Below are 25,398 nucleotides of genomic sequence, written 5' to 3'. Positions count from 1 at the left end.
GAACAGCACCTCATATTTCGCCTGGGCAGTTTGCAGCCCAGTGGTATGAACATCGACTTCTCCAACTTTAGATAGTTCCTCTGTCCCTCCCTTCCTCTCCTCCTTCCCAGATCTCCCTCTATCTCCTGTCTCCACCTATATCCTTCCTTTGTCCCGCCCCCCTGACATCAGTCTGAAGAAGGGTCTCGACCCGAAACGTCACCCATTCCTTCTCTCCCGAGATGCTGCCTGACCTGCTGAGTTACTCCAGCATTTTGTGAATAAATCGATTTGTACCAGCATCTGCAGTTATTTTCTTATATCTATCCATATTATCTATCCAAATGTCTTTTACATGTCATCCCACTTGCCTCAACTACTTCCTCTGGCAGCTCGTATACCCAGCACCCTCTGTCAGAAAAGTTGCCCCTCGGGTTCCTTCGTCCGCTCTCACTTTAAACCTATGCCATCTAGTTCTTGATTCCCCTATGCTGGGAAGATGGCTGCACATTCACACCATCTATTCCCCACATGATTTTATATACCTATACAGGATCACCCCTCAGCCTCCTGAGCTCCAAGGAATAAAGTCCTAGCCTGCCTAACCTCTCCCGATAGTTCAGACCCTCGGCTCCTAGCAATACCTTTGTAAATCTTCTCTGCACCTGACCAGCTTAATGGCACCTTGTCTCGAGCAGGGTGACCAAAATTGAACAGCAAACTCCATACGCAGCCTCACCATCGTACTGTAGAACGGTACCATAATGACCCAATGTCTACACTCCATTCCCTTACTGGTGAAAGGCAACGTGCCAAACCCTCTCTACCTGTGATGCCACTTTCAGAGAACTATGTACATGTACTCCTAGATCCCTCTTTTCTACAACACTTCCCAGGGCCTACCTTTCACTGAAGGTCCTGCACTGCATTAAACTCCATTCGCCATTCCTTGGCCTACTTGCCCAACTGATCAAGAACCCATTGCAATTCTTGATAAGACTAGAATTATTCGTCTTATCCGTCTACCATACCACTTATTTTAATGTAATCATCAAAAATGTTATCTTAAAATAATTGCTTCTCTGCAGTCATTTGGTGTTGAGCTCAACCCAGATTCAGATGGTTCCGTCAGACATGCAATACAGAAATACATCCTTCAGCTAACCATGATAACGTCAACCATCAAATGCCATTTGTACAAATCCAGTTTACCATCATTTGATCTATTACTTCTCACGACTTAGTGATTCAAGAGATTGACTAAATATTTAAAGGTTAGAGTACCTGCTTTCACCACCAGTGTGTTTGTTCCAAATTCTAACCATCTTCTGAATGAAAAAATTTCCTTATAGATCACCTCTAGGCCTCTTACCCTAAAACTTTTTCCTAATTTTAAACACATCTGTTAGGGGGGAAAGTTTCTTACCATCTACCCTACTGAAGCCCTTCATAACTTTGAACTTTATTGACGTTGACCTCAAATATCTGAGTTCCAAGTAAAAACTCACACATTCTTTCTCCATAGTAGACACAAAGCTGGAGTAATTCAGCAGGTCAAGCAGCATCTCTGGAGAAAAGGAATAGGCGGTGTTTCAGGTCGAGACCCTTCTTCAGACAGAGAGTCAGGGGAGAGGGAAACAAGAGATGTAGAACATACAACCCTTCCACTCACTCTGCAGCAACCCCGACATTAACATTGACTTTATTAACTTCACCACCAATTTCCATCCTGCACTCAAATTCACTTGGACCATCTCCAACACCTCTCCCCCTGTCTTGATCCCTGTCTCCATCATAGGAGATAGACTATTGAATGCCCCTCTTACAAACCCACTGACTCCCACAACTATCTCAACTACATTTCTTCCCACCCTGCTTCCTGCAAAGACTCTATCCCCTTCTCCCAATTCCTCCGTCTATGCCGCATCTGTGCCCAAGATGAGGTGTTCAATACTAGAACATCCGAGTTGTCTTCGTTCTTTAGGGAACATGGGTTCTCCTCTTCCATCATAGATGAGGCCCTCACTTATGTCTCCTCAGTACCTTGCAGTTCTGCCCCTGCTCCCCCTCGTCGCAACAGGGACAGAGTCCCCCCAGGTCCTGACCTTTCACCCCATCAGCCATCGCATACAGCACATAATCCTCCAATTTTTTCACCACCACCAACGGGATCCCACCACGAGTCACATCTTCACATCTCCACCCCTTTCCGCCTACCGCAGAGACCATTCCCTCCGCAATTCCCTGGATAACTCATCCCTTCCTACTCAAACCACCCCTGTCCCCAGGTACCTTCCCCTGCAACCGCAGGAGATGCAACACCTGTCGCTATACCTCCACCCTCGACTCTGTCCAGTGATCCCGTAAGTCCTTTCAGGTTAGGCAGAGGTTCACTTGCACATCCTCCAACCTCATCGACTATATCTGTTGTTCAAGATATGGACTGTTACACATTGGCAAGACCAAACATAGCCAGGGCGATTGTTTCGTCCGCCTGGACCTCCCTGATCTCCCGGTGGCCAAACACTTTAATTCCCCTTCCCATTCCCACACTGACCTTTCCATCCTAGGCCTTCTCCGTTATCAGAGTGAGGCTAAATGGCAAATTGGAGGAATAGCATCTTATATTTTGCTTGGGCAGCTTATAACCCAGCAGTATTAATATTGATTTCTCCAACTTCAAGTAACCCTTGCATTCCCTCTCTCCATCCCTCCCCCACCCAAGTCGCACCAGGTTCTCATTCTCAACTAGCAAACAGCTAACAATGGCCTGTTTCCTTTATCATCGTTACTTTTTTGCATATCTTTTATTCATTTGTTCTATATCTCGCTACATAAATCACTGTCTATATCTTTCATTTTCCTTCCCCGACTCCCAGTCTGAAGAAAGGTCTTGACCAGAAACATTACCCATTCCTTCTCTCCAAAGATGCTGCCTGTCCCGCTGAGTTACTCCAGCAATTTGTGTCTATCTTCGGGAGATATGGAAGATACATAGAACAAATTAATGAAAGATATGCAAAATGCAACGATGATCAAGGCTCAACGATGAGCCCACAATGGTCCATTATTGGTTGTGGTGAAGGTGATAATGAGTTATCCAAACAGTGAAACTCATACGACTAGGGTGGGGAGGGACAGAGAAAGAGAGGACGCAAGGTTATTTGAAGTTAGAGAAATCAATATTCATTCTTGAAGTTAGATAAATCAATATTCTACCAGCATTTGCAGTTCCTTCCTACACATTTTCTCCCTTTTCCCGTGATCCAAATGCAGGTTCAGTTCCACTGAAGGAAAACACCAATTGCAATTCTAGACTTTAAAAAAAAATAGCATGCATGAATAAGTGAAAGTTCTTAAAGTCCCATCTCACTGAATTAATTAGGAAATCCTATCGCCCACCGAGCAGACTTACAAACACTAGCCGAAGGTGTTTATTCACAAAATGCTGGAGTAACTCAGCAGGTCAGGCAGCATCTCAGGAGAGAAGGAATGGGTGACGTTTCGGGTCGAGATCCTTCTTCAGACTGATTTGTCTGAAACACCTTCGATTTGTACCAGCATCTGCAGTTATTTTCTTATACAAACACTAGCCATTCATTTTTGCTGACGATAGACACCCGAGTTACTCCAGCATTTTGTGTCTGTCTTCGGTTTAAACCAACATCTGCAGTTCTTTCCTACATTAATTGTTAATATTGGGGTCAAATCTTGCAAGTGGAAAAGAGAAACAGGACGTTTAGACTTTGCACACAACCGCCGGCCGGGAACAAGCCTCGCAGCACTCGGCCTCCATCCTCTCCTCTCCTCTCCTCTCCTCACCTCCTCTCTCTTCGACCGTTTGGAGATCTTTTTCTCCATTTTAGCCGCGTTTTTTTCAACTCCCTTTCCTTTCTTGTCCTTCTTGTTCTTTTTGCCCATGGTTTCCCCCTCTCCCAGCACTGTGTGTGTTGTTTAGCCGCAAACAACCCACATGCGTATCCGGGTCAACTACTGCTGCCGGCGGCGGGCGGGCGGCGGCACAGAGCGCCTGAGCAGCTCAGTGAACAAAACGCCGGCGCCCGCCCGAGCGAGCTCTGCGTCCCAGTAAATCCGTGAAACAACAGTGGGGCCTTCAGGTGGCGCTCCCCCAACTGCCGCCGCCCGCGCCCGCCCAGGATGGACAACATGGACATCAAGGCCAGCAGCAGGTAGTGACTCAACGAAGCAGCTGTAGATGGCAGAAGAGGCAGCTGTAGATGGCAGAAGAGGCAGCTGTAGATGGCAGAAGAGGCAGCTGTAGATGGCAGAAGAGGCAGCTGTAGATGGCAGAAGAGGCAGCTGTAGATGGCAGAAGAGGCAGCTGTAGATGGCAGAAGAGGCAGCTGTAGATGGCAGAAGAGGCAGCTGTAGATGGCAGAAGAGGCAGCGGGTCAGGTCAGATCCCCAGCAATTTCAACAAACAGCCAACAATGGCCTCTTTCCTTTATCGTTGTTACTCGTTTGCAAGAAAATAACTGCAGATGCTGGTACAAATCGAAGGTATTTATTCACAAAATGCTGGAGTAACTCAGCAGGTCAGGCAGCATCTCATTCATTTGTTCTGCATCTCTTTATATCATCATCATCATCATACTTTATTAGCCAAGTATGTTTTGCAACATACAGGAACTTCATTGTACCAGCATCTGCAGCCATAGCACCAGGACACACTAAATACATTTTAACATGAACATCCACCACAGTGACTCCTCCACATTCCTCACTGTGATGGAAGGCGAAATGAAGTTCAATCTCTCCCTTCTTTGTCCTCCAGCGGTCAGGGGCCTCTAACCTTCCGTTGACGGGACGATCTTGACTCCCGTAGCCGGCGGTGGGCCTTCCTCATCGGGGCGATCAAGCTCCTGCATCGGGGGGTGGGGGGGATCTCAGCTCCCCCTCGCCGGGCGATCTACCCCGGGTCGGGGCTAGTCGAACATCGTGCGGCTTTTGGAGTTTCCCGACGTCGGTCTCAACCCGAGACAGCGAGCTCCTCGATGTTAAAGTCCGCAGGCCGCGGTTGGAGCGTCAATCCCGGGCAAGGGATCGGCTCCGATGGTAAGTCTACGGCCCCGCGGTGGAGCTCAAAGTCAGTCCCGAGCAAGGCCGCCAGCTCCACGATGTTAGGCTGCAGAGCGACCGGAGATACGATCCGGAAAACAGGTAAGAGATTGAAAAAAAGTTTCCCCTGACGCCCTCCCACATAAAACAAACCAGAGAACATTAACACATACTTTTAAAACTCACTAAAAATAACAAAAAAAGACGAAAAGGACAGACAGACGTCGAAGCACCACCCGGTGGAATTGCCATCTACATCCCTCATTTCCCTTTCCCCTGACTCTCGGTCTGAAGAAGGGTCTCGGCCCAAAACGCCACCCATTCCTTCTCTCCAGAGATATTGCCTGTCCAGCTGAGTTACTCCAGCTTTTTGTGTCTATCTTCAGTTTAAACTTGCATCTGCAGTTTCTTCCTACACATTCCCCAGCAATTTTCTCTGATTCCTGCTTGCATCTGCAAACTTGCGACTCACAAAAATCTCTGATGGAGCCTTTTTTAAGAGTTTCTCAATGTCCTCATATGAAACCTCGCCCGAGGTCCATGGTCACAGTCTCCTTTGATCTGTATTTTCACACCTTACCCTTCATATCTCTCTGTCTCCCTCTCCCCTCAGTCTCAGTCTGAACAAGGGTCTCGACCTGAAATGCCACCTATTCTCTCCAGAGATGCTGCCTGTCCCGTGGAGTTACTCCGGCATTTTATCTCTATCTTCAGTGTAGAGACAAACATCTGCAGATCCTTCCTAAACTTATCAAAAATTACTTTGTCTCTGTGCCCCCACCACATCCAGCAGCATTGCATATAAAATATTGGCTTTACATTCCATTTCTTGCTCATGAATATGGTTCTCTATTCTGTGTCCTCCAATCTAATGTTGACAGTATCATTTACCCTCAGGAACATTTTCATTCATTCAACATATGAAGCAAGCAACTAAGAGTATTTGTATATTTCAAACTCACCAACATGAAGATAACATGCGGCACCTGTTATCAGACAGAGACCCTGCTTTATTTGCATTGGATTGCTGCGCTCCCATGTGCCAATATGCCAACAAAGGGCTGAGGATTCTCTCACACTACCTATAGCGAAGATCAGTGGACACCTGTTTGGGATGGCATGGTGGCACAACAATAGAGTTGCTGCCTTACAGTGCCAGAGACTCTGGTTTGATCATGACTACGTGTGCTTGGCTGTACGGAGTTTGTATGTTCTCCCCGTGACTGCGTGGGTTTTCTCCAGGAGCTCCGGTTTCCTTCCACACTAAGTTAATTGGCTTCAGTAAAATTTCAATTGTCCCTAGTGTGTAGGTTGGTGTTAGTGTACAGGGTGATCGCTGGTCGGTATGAGCCAAAGGGCCTGTTTCTGCACTGTATCTCTAAACTAAACTAAACTAAACCTGAACTAAACTAAACTAAACCTAAACTAAGCTAAACTAAAATTCAAGACCTTTAACTTGCTGCTGCTGTCTAAAATAACAATGCATTAAGGTGTAATAAGGAACTGCAGATGCTGGTTTTCACCGAAGATAGACACAATAATCTGGAGTAACACAGCTGGTCAGGCAGCATCTCTGGAGTAAAGGAATAGGTGACATTTGAATTGAATTGAATTGAATAAATTTTATTAGCGAAGCGTGTAAACATATAAGGAATTTGCCTTGGTGCTTTGTTTGCAAGACTAACAACACGATATACAGTAGACAATTAAAAATAAAACATAATTTAAACATGTGAAGAATAAAATAAAATAACAGAGCATAAGAAGGCTACAGACTTTTGGCTGTTGAGTAGAGCTACTGCTTGTGGAAAAAAGCTGTTTTTATGTCTGGCTGTGGCTGCTTTGACAGTCCGGAGTCGCCTCCCAGAGGGAAGTGCTTCAAAGAGTTTGTGGCCAGGGTGAGAGGGGTCAGAGATGATCTTGCCCGCTCGCTTCCTGGCCCTTGCAGTGTACAGTTCGTCAATGGGGGGAAGGTTGCAGCCAACAACCTTCTCAGCTGATCGAACGATGCGCTGCAGCCTCCGGATGTCGTGCTTGGTGGCTGAACCAGACCAAACCAGACCATTTGACAGCATCATTCCCCCTCAGGAACCTTTCCATTCATTCCACATATGAAGAAAGCAACTAATACTATTTGTATATCTCAAACTCACCAACATAAGCATGACATGCAGCACCTGTTTTCAGCAACCCCTACTTTATTTGCAATGGATTGCTGTGCGTCTACTCCCTCATGTGTCAATATGCCAACAACTTGCTGTGGATTCTCCAACACCACCTATTGCAAAGATCAGTGGAACACCTGTTATTGAAGACCTTTAACTGACTGCTCCTGTCTAATATAGCAATGCATTAATGTGTAGGAAGGATCTGCAGATGCTGATTTATACTGAAGATAGATACAAAATGCTGGAGAGGGGGCGAAGGGGAGGGGAAGGGGAAGGGTCCCTGTTGGCTGTGTTCCTCTGTCGCAAGTTTGAGGAAGACTGTGCTACTGGGACAAACCCAAACCACCAGCGCCACTGTGTGGTCAGGTCTGGGCAACCAGGAAGAAACCTTCGACAGCCAGCGGAGGCTAACACGAGTGGCTGGGGCAAGCCTAAGATGCCAGTGACTATTCTTGTCCACGGCCATTGAGGGACTGTGCCCACACACAGAGGCAAAGACAAACGCCAGAATAACCTCGAGACCTCCATCATCGTCTCTTCAAGCCCAAAGCTAAATTGTCAGGATAAACCCGAGACCACCAACACCTCCTCTCGAGGCAAGGGTGAACAGCAGGGAGAAGCCTGAGATCTTCACAATTCCTCTTTCAAAGACCAGGACTGAGCTGCCAAGTGTACAGTTTTGGTCTCCTAATTTGAGGAAGAACATCCTTGTAATTGAGGCAGTGCAGCGTAGGTTCACGAGATTGATCCCTAGGATGGCGGGACTGTCATATGAGGAAAGATTGAAAAGACTAGGCTTGTATTCGCTGGAGTTTAGAAGGATGAGAGGGGATCTTATAGAAACATATAAAATATAAAAGGACTGGACAAGCTAGATGCAGGAAAAATGTTCCCAATGTTGGGCGAGTCCAGAATCAGGGGCCACAGTCTTAGAATAAAGGGGAGGCCATTTAAAACTGAGGTGAGAAAAAACGTTTTCACCCAGAGAGTTGTGAATTTGTGGAATTCTCTGCCACAGAGGGCAGTGGAAGCTAAATCACTGGACGGATTTAAGAGAGAGTTAGATAGAGCTCTAGGGGCTAGTGGAATCAAGGAATATGGGGAGAAGGCAGGCACGGGTTATTGATTGGGGACGATCAGCCATGATCACAATGAATGGCAGTGCTGGCTCAAAGGGCCGAATGGCCTCCTCCTGCACCTATTTTCTATGTTTCTAAAAGCCCGAGATCGCCAGGGCCACAGCACATGCGCTCTGAATGCTAGGGACAGCATCGTACTCAGCGCCATCCCTGACACCACAATGGAAATAAGTTACTTAATGTTTTTGTGCACAACTTAGAAAGGCCATTGAGAAATGAAGGGGAAAAATACACAAATAAAGCTACAATATATTTATTTTGCACTCTAAACGTGAGGAATCATGGGATTTGTCAAAGGTCATTCGGGATAAACAAAGAGCATTGCTTGAGAACTTAATGTCCAATGTACACTGAAACAATGGTTGATAAATGATTAAATGAAATGAAAGAAATTAAGAGTTGTATGAACTTCTGTACATTTACTGATTGAGTTCTGGATTTCAGTTCATATCAAATCTGGTTGAACATAAAGTTGAACTTCTGATTAACATGATCTGCAAGTGCAACAACATCTCATTTACACACCAATGGAGGCAGTAAATTACATAATACTGCGCACATGGTGAAAGTATCAACAATTTGCGGAACTAAAGTGATGGGTAAAGTGTTTCTCAGGATGTTAAACCACTTTAGATGACATGAATGCAGACATCAAGTCAAGTCAAGTCAAGTCAATTTTATTTGTCACATACACATACACAATGCAACCTTCTTGGTTTTGTGTACTTTTCCTCTGGTCATTTGCTGATAACTACCGCTGGGAGGGAGGGGGAATCTCTAAATAGGCTTGGCGAAACATCGTCTTCTTGAATGGGAAGTCCTCTATCTGCCATTATGCAATCCCCAGGATCAACTAAGTTAAAAAATCCACGCTTCCTAACAATGTGTGTATCAGATGATCGCCTACCCCAAGCTTTTGTTAAGAATGTGATCATGCCGTTTGGGGCAATTCCAACCAATAGTTTCACAGTGTTGTGTTTCTTGTAGTCAGACCATGTCAAAGCCTGCAACTGTAAATGCCGTGGTCGTTCTATAAATATCTTGTGCAGTCGAGAACGCATCCTAGTGCTGGCCATTTATTTATTATCTGTTTCGGCTGCGTGGACCTTATCAAATCATGATCTGTAAGTATGTCCATTACATACAAGTTACAATGCAAAAGAAAATGGTGCAAGTATATTGAACTAATTTATACAATCACAAGATTATAACTGAAAATTAGAATGTCAAATACTGATTAAAATTATCCAATATAATGGGAATCAGAAGAGACATGATTAGTCAGGAGACTCGTGATTAAGTTTTGTACTACACAACTTTACTTTCACATGTACATGCAGAACTCATTCAGAAGTCAACAAACGTGCATACAGTCCCTGACCGTGGACTAGTATACTAAGAGGTCAAAACCAAACAAATACTTTTCATATTATCTATTGATAGTTATAGAAATCATACATTTCATTCTCCCCGCCTCCAAAACAAAAACAATAAAAAATGGTTGTTATTAATCGTCACGGTCTCGCTCACTCACCGAAGCGGGCCAGCAAGCGACCAAGGAAAAGCCAATGAAACCATCAAAGTCATCGTAGTTTTGTACAGATGAACCATAAATACACCTAGTTAATAGTTTTGAAAGCAGTATTTTCTTACCTTGAAGAAGCAAAACTGGAAAACACGTATGAAACACAGGTCTGTATACACACAGTAGCTCAGCTGGCGAGAACGTTTATCCCGAATGACCCATGACCTGGGCATGCACAGTTGTATTACCGAACTCGCTTATTGCTAATTGCCATCATGAGCAATTGCAACAAATAAATGAAATAATTGCAGCACTTTATTTTCTCCATGGGGAGGTGCTGCAAGCCAGTCAACATACCAATCTTTCATATTCATGCACAGGTCAAGTGTTTAATTTAGTTTGAAGGCCTTTTCATATAATATAACTAATCTGTTTTCTTTTCTTGGATATTTAAAGCAGAGATACTTTAAAAAATTTAATGATTTTTATTTTATCTCATCACAAATTCAAAAGATAGATTTAAATATAGAATATTAACATTTCATAAAACCTGCGATAACTAGAAACTGGTTGATCTAGTCAGGTTAATCAGTGCTGAATTTGCCTGGTACTGGTTTAAACTTGTAATTCCCTGCCTGACTTGCGCGATACAATATAATTTTCTAAAATGACCTTTTCCATACCCTGCTACTTTATATAAATTACAAAATATTGATGAAAGAGTTCCAATGCCTTGTCAATTTGCAAGACATAAGCAGGAATGAATTCATGTACACCTATAGTCATGCTAAACCTGCAACCACAAGAGATGCAATACCTGTCCCTATACCTCCGCCCTCGACTCTGTCCAAGGACCCCAACAGCCTTTTCATGTGAGGCAGATGTTCACTTGCACTTCTGCTCAATCTGCCTAAACCTACCTGATCTCCCGTTTGCTAAATGCTTTAACTCCCCCTCCCATTCCTATACTAACATTTCTGTCCTGGGCCTCCTCCACTGTCAGAGTGAGGCCCAGCGTAAATTGGAGGAACAGCACCTCATATTTCGCTTGGGCATCTTACACCCCTGCGGCATGAATATTGACTTCTCTAACTTTAAGTAACCCTTGATTTCTATCTCTCTTCATCCCTCCCCCTTCCTAGTTCTCCGACCAGTCTGATTGCACTCCTGATTAAATTTTATCTCTGTATGCTTCGTTATCATTTTCTCCTCGCTAACAATGATCTATTCTACATTTTCCTTGAACCACATCTCCTTTGATGTCTCGTTTTCTCACCATACCCTTCCTTATCTCAATTTTATTTCTTGTGTGTGGCCCCTGAATGGAGCTGTCAGTGGCCTTCATGAGGCTGATTGTGGTGCACACCAACTCCAGTCACCTGGACAGCCTTGATCACAGCAATTTGCTAGGAACAGTACTAATCCAAAGAAAGTTAGGATGTCTATCAACACAAAACTAAAATGCTGTCATTAGATCAAAAATGCAGATGCTGGAAATCTGAAAGAAAAACAATAAATGCTAGAAACACTCGGCAGGTGCGACAACCTTCTGTGGAGAAACTGAATTTATATTTCAGGACAATGACCCTTCAAGCACATCTCCAACGCCACCTACAAATTGTTAACTGAAACACAGGTGCTGATGAGTTTGTGTATAGCAGAAATAGAATACCTGGCAGAGACGTTTAGTTTAGAGTTACAGCATGGATACATACCCTTCAGCCTAAGGAGTCCGCACCTACCTGTGATCCCCGCACATTTACACTAGGGATCATTTTACATTTATACCAAGCCAATTAACCTACAAACCTGTACGTCTTTGGAGTGTGGAAGAAAACTGACCATCTCGGAGAAAACCCATGCAGGTCACGGGGAGACAACACCCGTAGTCAGGATCGAACCCGGGTCTCTGGTGCTGTAGGGCAGTAGCTCTACTGCTACTCCAGCGTGCCGCCCCGTTCACTAGTACTGATTGGGACATGGGGCCAAACTGCTAAGCCAAGAACTAGATCATTCTGGATCGATTAGGAAACTTTTCATCATGTCAAGGATGCAATAAGTGAGGAACCCTTGTTCACAAATAGTGGCCGATACTAGCTCAATTGGTCATTTTCAAATTATGATTTGTTGATTTCTATTCAGCAAAGCAATATAGAGGTAAAATGGTTAGATAAAGTTAGATTAGATGGCAGCTGAGGTTACTTTGTGAACTGAACTATTTTCATTTCATCTTGGAATCAATATAATATCAAAGAAACAGAAGGTTGTAGACAAATTCTAAATATTTTGTTTTCCCTGCTTCCTGAACAAACACCATAAATACAGATAGTACAGTGGTCTATAAAAGACACTAAGTGCTGGAGTAACTCAGCGGGTCAGGCAGCATCTCTGGAGAACATGGATAGGTGAGATTTCAGGTCAGGACCCTTCTTCAGACTGATTGTAGTAAAGGGGAGGAAGCTAAGTGGAGGTGGGGGAAGCCCGGAAAGTGATAGGTGGATACAGATGAGAGGGGTTTTAATTCTCAGATGGTTGGACAAAGACCAGAGGTGAAAAGACAAAAGGTGCAAAGGTTAGTCCCTAGCCATGCCTGCTTTTTTACTGGTCCCCAGATATGCCTGCCTTTTTGTCGGTTACATTGAATAGCACTTCTTCCAAATGTACAAAGGCACTATCTCCGCTACATCAACGGCTACAATGGAGATGCCTCTGCACCCATGCATAACTCGTTGGTTTCATTAACTTCACAACTAACTTCCACTCTGCCCTCAAATTCACTTGGACTATCTCTGACACCTCTCCCCTTTCTTGATCTCTTTGCACCCAGCACAGGGGCCAGACCACCGACTGACATATAGTATTAAATTCACAGACTCCCATGGTCATCTGCACTACACTTCCTCTTACCTTGCCTCTTGCAAAGATGCCACCTCCTACTCCCAATTTCTCCGTCTCCACTGCACCTGCCCCCAAGATAAGGCTTACCATTCTAATACATCCGAGTTGACCTCTTTCTTTAGTAAATGTGTTTTGGCCCTGCTGTTGTAGGTGCGTTCCACACCTGCATCACCACTGCGTCCTGTAGTTCTGCTCTCATTACCCCTCTCCCCAGACAGAACAAGGATAGCATTCCATGGTCTTTACCTTTCACACCACCAGGCTCCGCATCGAACACATCATTCTCTGCCATTTTGGCACCTCAAAGTGACCCTCCACTAGTCACATCTTCCCATCCCCAACCCCTTCTGCATTCTGCAGAGACCACATTATTCGCAACTCCTTGGTTCACTCATCCCTTCCACCCAAATTGCCCATTCCCAGGGATTTTCCCCTTCAACTGCAGGAGATGTAACACCTGTCATCTCATCCACTGCATTTGCTGCTCCTAATATGGCTCCCTTTACATAGGCGATACCAAGTGTAGATTAGCTGGCCGTTTTGCCAAACACATGCTGAGTCTGCCAAGGCCTGCTGGATCTCCCAGATGCTAACAATTTTAATTTCCCTTCCCATTCGAACCTTTCTGTTCTGGGCCTCCTCCATTGCTAGAGTGAGGCCACATGCAAACTGGAGGAACCTCATATTCCACTTAGGTAGCTTACAACACAGCAGGGTAAATATCAAATTATCCAATTTTAGGTAAACAGCTCCTTCCCACCCCCACCCCCCCCCCCCCTTTCCCCCTGAGCACCACCTGGATGCTCACCCATTTCTCCATTTCCCCTACCCCCCATCCCCTTCCTCCTATATTCCTTCCTCTGGCTTCACATTTCTACCCTTATCTCATACATTTTGTCTTTTCATCTCTGGCCTTTGTCCAACCATCTGTCAATCAACCCTCCCCCCTCACCTGTATTCACCATCACTTGCCTGGCTTTGTCCCATTCCCACCTCTCTTCCAGCTTCCCCCCCCCCCCGCTACAATCAGTCTGAAGAAGGGTCTTGACCTGAAATTCTGCCTACCGTATTCTCCAGAGATGCTGCCTGATCTGCTGAGGTACTCCAGCACTTTGTGTCTCTTCTGGTAAACCAGCATCTGCAGTTCCTTGTGTCTACATAATAAAGTAGCCTGACGTTCTCGCCTGGTTCAAAATGGCATGTATCATACAGATGCTCAAAAAGAGAATGGTGACCTGCCCCAATGACTATCATCCGGTAGCACTTTCATCCACCGTGATTGAAGTACTTTGAGAGCTTGGTTATGGCACGAATCAACTGCCTTGAAAATTATCTGGATCTGCTTCCATTTTCCTATCGCTATTACAGATCAACAGCATAGGCTGAAGAAGGGTCTCGACCCGAAACCTCACCTATTCCGTTTCTCCTGAGTTGATGTCTATATTCAGCATAGGCTGTCTCACTGGCTCTCCACACTGCCCTGCAACTTCCTAACATCCTCTTCGCAGTTCACACTGCCACCCAGCTTTGTGTCATCTGCAAACTTGCTAGTGTTGCTTCTAATTCCTTCATCCAATTCATTAATATGTATGGTAAACAGTTGCGGCCCCAACATTGAGCCTTGCGGCACTCCACTCGCCACTGCCTGCCATTCTGAAAAGGACCCGTTTACTCCTACTCTTTGCTTCCTGTCTGCCAACCAATTCTCTATCCATGTCAACACCCTACCCCCAATACCATGTGCTCTAATTTTGCTCACCAATCTCCCATGTGGGACCTTATCAAAGGCTTTCTGAAAGTCTAGATACACTACATCCACTGGCTCCCCGTCATTCATTTTACTTGTCACATCCTCAAAAAAATCCAGAATATTAGTCAAGCATGATTTCTCTTTCATAAATCCATGCTGACTTGGACTTATCCTTTTACTGCTATCCAAATGCACCGTTATTACCCCTTTAATAATTGACTCCAGCATCTTCCCCACCAACGATGTCAGGCTAACTGGCCTGTAATTCCCCGTTTTCTCTCTTGAAAAGTGGGATAACATTAGCTATCCTCCAATAAACAGGAACTGATCCTGAATCTATTGAACATTGGCAAATGATCTCCAATGCATCCACTATTTCGAGAACCACCTTCCACCTCCCAGACCATCAGGCCCTGGGGATTTATCAACTTTCAGTCCCATCAACGGAATTTTGTTCAAATATGCACTCATCTGGTGTATAGTTTTGAATGACAATAAAGTTATATTCATTCATTCATCAGTCTACCCAATACTATTTCTCGCCTAATGCAAATTTCTTTCAGTTCCTCTATCCCCCTAGATCCTCTGTCCTCTAGTACATCTGGGAGATTGTTTGTGTCTTCCTTAGTGAAGACAGATCCGAAGTACCTGTTCAACTCTTCTGCCATTTCATTGTTACCCATAATAATTTCACCCGTGTCTGCCTTCAAGGGCCCCACATTTGACTTTGCTAATCTTTTTCTCTTAACATATCTAAAGAAGCTTTTACTGTCGTTCTTTATATTCTTGGCCAGCTTACCCTCGTACTTCATCTTTTCAGCCCGTATTGCCCGTTTTGTTACCTTCTGTTGTCCTTTGAAAGTTTCCCAATCCACTGGCTTCTGGCTACTCTTTGCTGTGTTGTACATCTTTTCTTTTAGTTTTATTCCATCCCTAACTTCCCTTGTCAGCCACGGTTGCCTCCTACTCCCCTTAGAATCTTTCTTTCGCTTTGGAATGAAATAATCCTGCATCTTCCGGATTATACCCAGAAATTCCTGCCATTGCTGTTCCACTGTTATTCCTGCTAGGATCCCTTTCTAGTCGACCTTGGCCAGCTCCTCTCTCATGCCTTCATAGTCCCCTTTGTTCAACTGCAACACTGACACTTCCGATTTAACCTTCTCCCTCTCAAATTGCAGATTAAAACTAATCATATTATGATCACTACCTCCAAGCGGTTCCTTTACCTCGAATTCTCTTATCAAATCTGGTTCATTGGACAACACTAAATCCAGAAATGTCTTTTCTCTGGTAGGCTCCAGCACAAGCTGCTCTAAGAATCCATCTCGGAGGCACTCTACAAACTCTCTTTCTTGGGGTCCAGAACCAACATGATTTTCCCAGTCTACCTGCATATTGAAATCCCCCATCACCACAGTGGCATTACCTTTGTTACATGCCAGTTTTAATTCCTGTTGCAACTTACACCCTACATACGGGCTACTAATTGGGGGTTTGTAGATAACTCCAATTAGTGTCTTCTTACCTTTACAATTCCACAACTCAATCCACAGTGACTACCTCGTCAGTCCCTATGTCTTCCCACGCAAGGGACTGAATTTCGTCCCTCACCAACAGAGCTACCCCACCGCCTCTGCCCACCTGCCTGTCCTTTCTATAGGATGTATAACCCTGAATATTAAGTTCCCAGGCCCGATCCTCCTGCAGCCACGTCTCTGTAATCCCGACAATGTCATATCTACCAACCTCTAACTGAGCCTCAAACTTATCTACTTTACTTCTTATACTTCGCGCATTCATATACAATACTTTTAATTCCTTACTCATCTCACCCTTCACATCGATCCCTATTACACTTGGCCATACTCTCCTATCCTTTTGTGAGCTTCTGGGGTCATTAACTATCCCTGTTAAGGTGCAATCCGTCCCTTATGTACAATTCCCCCTTACCCCAAAACAGATCCCAGTGGTCTAAGAATCTAAATCACTGCCCCCTGCACAGCTCCTCAGCCACACATTCAGGTCCTGTATCTCCCTGTTCCTGCTCTCACCAGCACGAAGAACTGGAAGCAAACCGGAGATAACCGCCCTGGAGGTCCTGCTTTTGACTTGACTAAAAAGCCTGCTTCAAAAATGAACAGTTTGCAAAAAGTCCCTTCTGTATATAACAGCATCTCAACTTGACTATGCCAACTTATTTAGAACATAAAGCCTCCCATGTTTCATGTTCTCTGAACTAGGTTATCCAACCTCTGCTCATGTGTCCAAATTCACACAATATGAATATTTGTCTCATTGGCCTAAATTGGCTTCTAGTCAAACAACACGTTGACATTAATCTCCCATGTTTCGTTTCTAAATCTCTCCATTCTGTTGCCCCTTCCTATCTCTGTTACCTTCTCCAGCCATAAAGTATTATCTTGATCATCCCTAATTCAACCAGGTCAGCATTGGCAGCCATGTTTGCAGTCGCTAAAGAACTATGTTTTAAAATTGCCTTACCTTCCCTTTGTCTTCCTCCTAAGACCAAGGTTTTAGGTTATTTATATGACTGGATATGAAATTTTGTTTGACATTTATAAAAACAAATCATTGTCTTTTTCATTTTTCTGGCTACGGTGTTCTTGATGATTGTTCTAGTTGATGCATTCTTCCTTTGTTTCTTAAATGCACATGAATTCTCTGACAAATACCCATCTAATGCCTTTTCTTACTTCAAGATACTTTAAAAAATCCACCTTTCTGTCACTGCTTGTGGTTATATTTTCTAATAAATCCTGTGACTCATCAAATTTTGTTTGCCATTTCTGCTGTGAAATATTTAAAATGTTTTACTACCTTAAACGTTCTATGTGAATACAGGTTGCTATTGTTCTATCTCCAAGGAGCCAATCTGGCTATTATTCAGGGTTGCTTAAGGGGACACAGAGAATTAGTACAATGTAAATACTGTGTCTGTGCTGCAAAGAAATTAAGCAATTAATTACTTGTTTGCACCCTGCAATTAATCACAACGTGGCTGAACTTTGACTCTGTAATTTTAGGATTAGTTAAAGTGGGTGATCTTGAATAAACTGCCCATTGAATATCATCCAAATATTTTGTTTCCTTTGGTTAACAAAAGAGAAAAACAGATAGTTTAATATTACACAGCCTTGTCCGAAGTTAAAATTATCCCCATTCAGTGAATTATTTTTCAGTTCACAAGAAAAGTAGTATTGCATATTGTGTGAACAATATAGGGCGTAAGTCAAAAACTAATCACTGGAAATGGGAAGCAGTCACAGGTCACTGGGTCTCCTAAGAGAGGCTTTCCCTCAACCATGGAGTGGGGCGGATGCCATCCAGCCCTCACACACGGCCACAACCCTCTGCAATAAGCTACAGTCATAGGATCCATAATCATGGAGTCAATGATCTATGTTCACAAATTTGCAGAAGCCATGATCTTTTCAAATAAAAATTGAATGGCAGGATTTTTGTTAACCTTAAAACTATATCCCAGGGGGATCTTTTAAATTGCACATAGTTTTCTACTTTCAACATGATGTGTTCCTAGTTTAATTGTGAGTTAATCATGTTGGTCAGAACAAACTTTTGATTCAATTTCTGATTTTAAAATAGGCCATACATATTGATGACATTATTAGGTAGCGCCCTTTACCTGAGGAAAAATTGCCGAGAGAACAATGGAAAACAAATGCAACTATTTGCTCAAAGTCTCCTCAAAACATGCAACGTGACTACTGACCTCCTGGGAATCTCTTGCCTAAGATGATTATAAAGAGAGGAGCATTTAGTTGGTATGGTATTAAGAACCTCAAGGTCATGTGTCGGAATATAGAGAGCCAACAGGCGAAGACCACATCACAAACTGAAGAAGGGTCTGCAATAAGAGCCCATGGCTGATAGCGGTGGTCGGTAGAGCTATGTTTAAAACCTCATAGCGCTGGTCAGTAGCGCTTTATTTAAAGCCTCACAGCACCGTGGCTTGTAGCGCTATTTTTAAAGCCTCATAGCGCTAATAAATCTGATTTGTAACTAAACAGACGAGTGAGCCTTTTTCTGTTCTACTAGTCAGATCCTTGAACCTGTTCCCTTATAACAGGGTCTCGACCCGAAAAGTCACCCATTCCTTCCATCCAGAGATGCAGCCTGCCCCGCTGAGTTAAGGGCCTGTCCCACTTTGGCGATTTTTTAGGCGACTACCGGCGACTGTCAAAGTCGTAGCAGATCGCCAAAAAAAATAACCGTACGACAATGTCCACGACAATGACCACGACAATGCCTGCGACAAGCTAAGACAACGTACCACATAGGCGATGGCAAGCTGACGAAAACCGACGACTCATGGGCCTGTCCCACTTAACATATAACATATAACAACTACAGCATGGAAACAGGCCTGTCCGGCCCTACTAGTCCACGCCGACCATTCTCCCTGACCTAGTCTCATCTACCTGCACTCAGACCATAACCCTCTAATCCCCTCTTATCCATATACCTATCCAATTTACTCTTAAATAATAAAATCGAGCCAGCCTCCACCACTTCCACTTAGGCGATGTTAAGGCGACAGATGGTGACTAGGCTGTCCCCACAGTTCGCCGGAGTGTCGCTGGCATGATCGTGGGGAGTCTTCAAAGAATCGTAGTGGATCTCGGCGCGTCGCGAAGATTTCAACCGGTTTGAAATTTCTCGGCGACAGCTGGCTTATTGCCCGGCACCGTAGCTTATTGCAGCGGGCGTTGTCGCGTGCTGACCCCAGGTATGCAAGGTTGGCGCCTGTACTTTTTCATGACATGTCATTCACAGATTCTATTAGCATTCATTTTGACCATTAAAATCAAACGCTGGCACAGGCGCTAGGCTATGAGAACTCTTTATTTGTTTAGATCAATGAGGCAAGCACATACACAGGCATTTCACGACATTTATTAAAGGCTCAGAATAGACAGACACTACTAAAGAGATATACTGAGTTTTACTGCTGTGTTGTTTGTAGGGGAAATGCACACCTGACCATGGTCTGGCCAGCAAGGTCTGGCCAGCCCTTTTCACACGTGAATGCTGCCTCCGAGCATGACACCTGTGGTCTAAACCCGTCCACTGAAAAGCAGCTGCAACAGCCAGGTGTGGATTGTGGGCGGAGTCCGTGATGCATGCAGTTTTACATCTTTAATAGGAAAAAATTGTTGTTGAATAAAGTTGATCTTGGTGATTTTTTTTTAAAGATTTTTTTTTTAAACGGGCACTTCAAACAAATGCAAAATTTCACTGGACGGACCTTGCTGTGGGTTTGTTCACGTGTGAGTTGTGCTTGTGACACCTCCACATAAGTGCAGGTTTTCGTTGGTTGTCTTGCTTGCCGTGGTCCCTGTCGTAGTGGACATCCGAGGTAGCGAAGACTTAAGTCGTCGGTTTTCGGCAGCTTGCCGTCGCCTATGTGGTACGTTGTCTTACCTTGTCGCGGGCATTGTCGTGGACATTGTCGTACGGTTATTTTTTTCGGCGATCTGCTATGACTTTGACAGTCGCCGGCAGTCGCCTAAAAAATTGCCAAAGTGGGACAGGCCCTTAACTCCAGCATTTTTTGTCTATCTTCGGTTTAAACCAGCATCTCCAGTTCCTTCATCTACCCACTCCGTCAGTCACACCTGCATCTACTGTGAAACAGTCTGCAGTTACCACATTGGCTTCATTGACCACCTCAGACCCCAGATAAACTGGAGTGTAACTGGATCATCCATGATCCCCAGAGATTGTCTGAGAAGATGATGTGGTAAAGATGAAGAACAAATGAAACTTGCATTTCGGTGCTAGATGCCCAATCCAATTTCTCATTGTCAGGTCTTTGATTAAAGCGGCACCTGGACCGGATGGACTGCACTCCAGAGTTCTGAAAGAGGTGGCGTTAGACATTGTAGATGCATCAGTTGTGATCTTTCAAGAATCACTAGAGTCAGGAGTGGTTCCAGACGATTGGAAAATTGCAAATATTACTCCGATGTTCAAGAAGGTAGCGAGGCAGAAGAGTGGAAACTATAGGCCGGCTAGCCTGACTTCAGTGGTTGGTAAGATTTTAGAGTCCATTATAAAGGATGAGGTTTCTGAATACTTAGAGGCACACGATAAAATAGGCCAAAGTCAGCATGGTTTTGTGAAAGGGAGATATAGCCTGATGAACCTGTTCGAATTCTTTGAAGAAGTAAATAGCAGGATAGATAAAGGAGAATCAGTGGATGTTGTTTAACTGGATTTTCAGAAGGCCTTTGATAAGGTCAAGTCAAGTCAAGTCAATTTTATTTGTATAGCACATTTAAAAACAATCCACGTTGACCAAAGTGCTGTACATTTGATTAGGTTCCAATAGAAAAAAAAATGAAAACATACAGTAGCACGCAAACAGTTCACAGCGCCTCCTCAATGAGCCTCAAACGCTAGGGAGTAGAAATATGTTTTGAGCCTGGACTTAAAGGAGTCGATGGAGGGGGCAGTTCTGATGGGGAGAGGGATGCTGTTCCACAGTCTAGGAGCTGCAACCGCAAAAGCGCGGTCACCCCTGAGTTTAAGCCTAGACCGCGGGATAGTGAATAGCCCCAAGTCGGCCGATCTGAGGGACCTGGAGTTAGAGAGGGGGGTTAGAAGATTTTTGATGTGGGGGGGGAGTGTCCATTTAGGGCTTTATACGTGAATAGGAGGAGCTTGAAGTTGATTCTGTACCGTACAGGGAGCCAGTGGAGAGAGGCCAGAATCGGGGTGATGTGGTCCCTTTTACGGGTACCCGTCAGGAGTCTCGCTGCGGCGTTTTGGACCAGTTGCAGGCGGGACAGGGAAGATTGGCTGATCCCAGTGTATAGGGAGTTGCAGTAGTCTAGGCGGGAGGAAATGAAAGCGTGAATGATTTTTTCTGTGTCGTCGAATTGGAGGAAAGGTTTGATTTTAGCTATGGTTCGAAGTTGGAAGAAGCTGGCTTTTACCACAGCGTTGACTTGCTTATCAAATTTTAATGCAGAGTCAAATATCATGCCGAGGTTTTTGACATGCGGTTTGACTAGGCAGGATAGGCTTCCAAGACTGCCTGTTATCAATTTGATGGAGTCGGGGGGGCTGAATAGGATGACCTCAGACTTGCTCTCATTTAATTGGAGGAAGTTCTGTGCCATCCAACATTTTATGTCCTCAAGGCAGTGTGAGAGGCTGTTTAAATTTGACTGGTTGTTGGGTTTCAGGGGGAGGTAAAGCTGAGTGTCATCGGCATAGCAGTGGAAAGAAATGCCGTGCCTTTGAATGATTTGGCCAAGGGGGAGCATGTATAGAGAGAAGAGAATGGGGCCTAGGATGGAGCCTTGTGGAACTCCGTAGGAGAGGCTAGCTGGAGCAGAGGAATAACTGCCTATGTTGATGGCGAAACTCCTATCTTTGAGGTATGAAGCGAACCAGCTCAGGGCAGTGCCATCAATGCCAACTGCGTACCGGAGACGGTCAATAAGGATGGTGTGGTCCACTGTATCGAATGCTGCGCTGAGGTCGAGAAGGAGCAGGATTGCACAGTCGCCGGTGTCGATGGCGAGAAGCAGGTCGTTGTGTACCTTCAACAAGGCAGATTCTGTGCTGTGGTGGGCTCTGAAACCTGACTGGAAACTTTCCAGGATGGTGTTTTGGTGCAGGTAGGGCACTAATTGGTTTAGGATTGCCTTTTCAAGGACTTTTGACAGGAATGGCAGTTTGGAAATGGGTCTGTAGTTGCTAGGCAAGGTGGGGTCTAGGTTAGGTTTTTTCAGTAGGGGCTGGACCATCGCGTGCTTGAAACTGGTTGGAACAGTGCCAGTGGCCAGAGAACTGTTGATAATAGAGAGGATGCTGGGACCGGCTATTGCAATGACATCCTTCAGAAGGGCAGTGGGGGCTGGATCAAGGGGGCAGGTTGCAGGTTTCATAGCGGAGACAAGCTTTGCAAGGGAGGATAGAGTGACGGGTTGGAAGCAGTCCAATTTAGATGAACAGACTAGTGAGACAGCTAGGTCACGGGTGGGAAGGGAAATGTTCATTCTAATATTCTCAACTTTGTTGGTGAAAAATTTAGCGAATTCTTCGCACTTAGCAGGGGACCCAACTAAGCTGGTACTGGGGGCGGGACATATGACAGAGGTAATTGTTCTAAATAGGACCTTGGAGTTATGAGAGTTTTTGGAAATAAGGTCGGAGAAGTATTGTGCTCTAGCAGACTTTACTGCTTCCTGGTATTTGAGAAGATTGTTTCTCAGAATTTCGAAGGAAATTTGAAGCTTGTCACATTTCCACCTCCTTTCTGATTTTCTGCACTCCCTTCTTAGGGCTTTGGTGGAGTGATTGAGCCACGGCCGACCTTTGGGCTTAGGCTTTTTCATTTTAAGGGGAGCCATAGAATCCAGGATGGAAGAGCAAGTGATATTAAATAAAGAGGCGAGATCCTCAGTGCTGAGATGGGGGGGAGAGGCCTCAATAGTGCAGATGTTGGGGGCAGCTGTGAGAGCCTCGGAGAAATTACTGGCAGTCAATGAATTTATGTCGCGGGAGTAGCGAACAGGGAGATGAGATTTTGCGGGAGATAAAGGCAGAGATGCGGCAACAATGATAGCGCTGTGGTCCGATAGACAGGCTTCAGTAGTTTCAATGTTGTTGAATGGGAATCCGGACGATAACACTAGGTCGAGAGTATGGCCTAACTTGTGAGTGGGTCCCGTGGTGTGAAGAGTCAGATTGAAGGACTCAACCAGGTGCATAAATTCACTCACAAGAGGCTTAGTGGGACAGCAAACATGAATATTAAAGTCACCAAGAATCATGATCCGGTCAAATTTGGGCAAAATGCTAGAAATCAGATCAGCAAATTGGGTGATGAAGTCCTTATGCATTTTTGGTGGGCGATACACAAGAACAATTAAGAGGGGATAGGCTAGGCCTACTTTAATTAGTTGCACCTCGAAACTGGAGAAATGATCAGCGTTCAGGAGGCGGCAGTTGAAATGTTTCTTAAACACAGTGGCTAAGCCCCCACCGCGTCCGGAGAGCCTAGGCGAGGTGAAGAAGTGACAGTTATCAGGACAGAGTTCCACGAGTGGAGCAAGCTCACCAGGGTTAAGCCAGGATTCTGTGAGCAGTAAGAAGTCCAATCCACGGGTGATGAAGAAGTCGTTGAGGATGAAGGTCTTGTTCTGTAGGGATCTTACGTTGATTAGGGCCACTTTAGCAGGGACAGCAGGGACAGCAGGTGAGCTTCGGTCCGGTAGCGGCTCCCACGCCAGCGGGCGGAGGTTCAGGGAGACCACGCCGCTGCGCTTCACAGATGGCCTTGCTGGGAGCCCACGGGCAGGCAGTCCAGGGACCGGGATGATCGGTCGAAGAGCGGCATATCTGAGCTCGAGGGAGCGCCGGTGGATGGAGCTGTAAGGTCGACCAGGTCCGACTTCGCAGCGCTGGGCGAGGTAGGCCGCTGTTGGATGAGCGCGGGCGAGGTATTTTAAATTTTCGAAGTTTCCCGCGCGTTTACCCCGCCTCCTAGCGCGGTGCGTGCGGCGGTGGATGTAAGGCTGGGCCCGCACATCTACCGGGAGTTGATCGAGGAGCGATCGCTGGAAGAAACTTTGTCCGGGACCTGGACTGAAGAAGTCGACGACGGAGGGTCGGATCAACAGGAGGGTTCGGCGGTCGTAAACCAAAGTGGCTCGAAGAACACTACGATCTCCAGGTGAGCGACGACAGGCAGCCAAACACAACGGCGCGGCCATATTGTCTCACCAATTGTCTCACCAATCTCACCAAGGTGCCACACATGAGGCTGTTAAAGAAGAAGTGAGCCCATGGTATCATATCATATCATATCATATATATACAGCCGGAAACAGGCCTTTTCGGCCCTCCAAGTCCGTGCCGCCCAGCGATCCCCGTACATTAACACTATCCTACACCCACTAGGGACAATTTTTACATTTACCCAGCCAATTAACCTACATACCTGTACGTCTTTGGAGTGTGGGAGGAAACCGAAGATCTCGGAGAAAACCCACGCAGGTCAAGGGGAGAACGTACAAACTCCTTACAGTGCAGCACCCGTAGTCAGGATCGAACCTGAGTCTCCGGCGCTGCATTCGCTGTAAAGCAGCAACTCTACCGTTGCGCTAAGATAGCAGGCAAAATGTGTATGAAGGAACTTTAGATGCTGGTTTAAGCCAGAAGATAGACCACCCTGCTTCCTGTAAAGATTCTATGCCCTACACCCAATTCCTTCATCTTCGCCCAAGATGAGGTGTTCCATACCAAGACATCGGAGATGTCCTCATTCTTTAGGGAATGGGGCTTCCCCTCTTCCATCATAGATGAGGCCCTCACTAGGGTCTCCTTGATATCCCACAGCTCCACTCTTGCTCCCCTTACCCCCAGTCATAACAGGGACGGAGTCTCCTTTGTCCTCACCTTCCACCCCATCAGCCGTTGCATTCAGCACATAATCCTCCAACATTTTCGCCACTTCCAACAGAATCCCACCACTGGCCACATCTTCCCATCTCCACTCCTTTCCGCTTTCCGCAAAGACCGTTCCCTCCGTAATTCCCTGGTCAACTTGTCCCTTCCCACCCAAACCACCCCCTCTCCAGGTACTTTCCCCAGCAACCGCAGGAGATGCAACACCTGTCCCTTTACCTCCCCCCTCGACTCGTCCAAGGACCCCGACTGTCTTTTCAGGGGAGTAGAGGTTCACCTGCACCTCCTCCAACCTCATCTACTGTATTCTCTGTTCCAGGCGTGGACTCCTATATATCGGCGAGACCAAGCGCAGGCACGGCGATCGTTTCGCTAAACACCTCTGCTCAGTCT

The 25,398-nt window shown here is 45.4% G+C and overlaps 1 protein-coding gene across 1 annotated transcript in view; it reads right to left on the bottom strand.

Moving 5' to 3' along the window:
* Positions 1-4,130, bottom strand: part of klhdc4 (kelch domain containing 4) — an 86,198-nt gene extending 82,068 nt beyond the window's left edge. Inside the window, exon 1 of the mRNA XM_078400872.1 lies at positions 3,802-4,130. Within this exon, the coding sequence (XP_078256998.1) occupies positions 3,802-3,900 (99 nt within the window). The 5' untranslated portion in view covers positions 3,901-4,130. The remainder of the gene's footprint in view (positions 1-3,801) is intronic.
* Between the last annotated feature and the right edge of the window lie 21,268 nt (positions 4,131-25,398).

Source organism: Rhinoraja longicauda, chromosome 6, assembly GCF_053455715.1.
Source record: "Rhinoraja longicauda isolate Sanriku21f chromosome 6, sRhiLon1.1, whole genome shotgun sequence".
NCBI classification, from domain to species: Eukaryota; Metazoa; Chordata; class Chondrichthyes; order Rajiformes; family Arhynchobatidae; genus Rhinoraja; species Rhinoraja longicauda.
The sequence above is the reverse complement of the archived record's forward strand: the minus strand, read 5'-3'. Positions and strand labels throughout refer to the sequence as shown.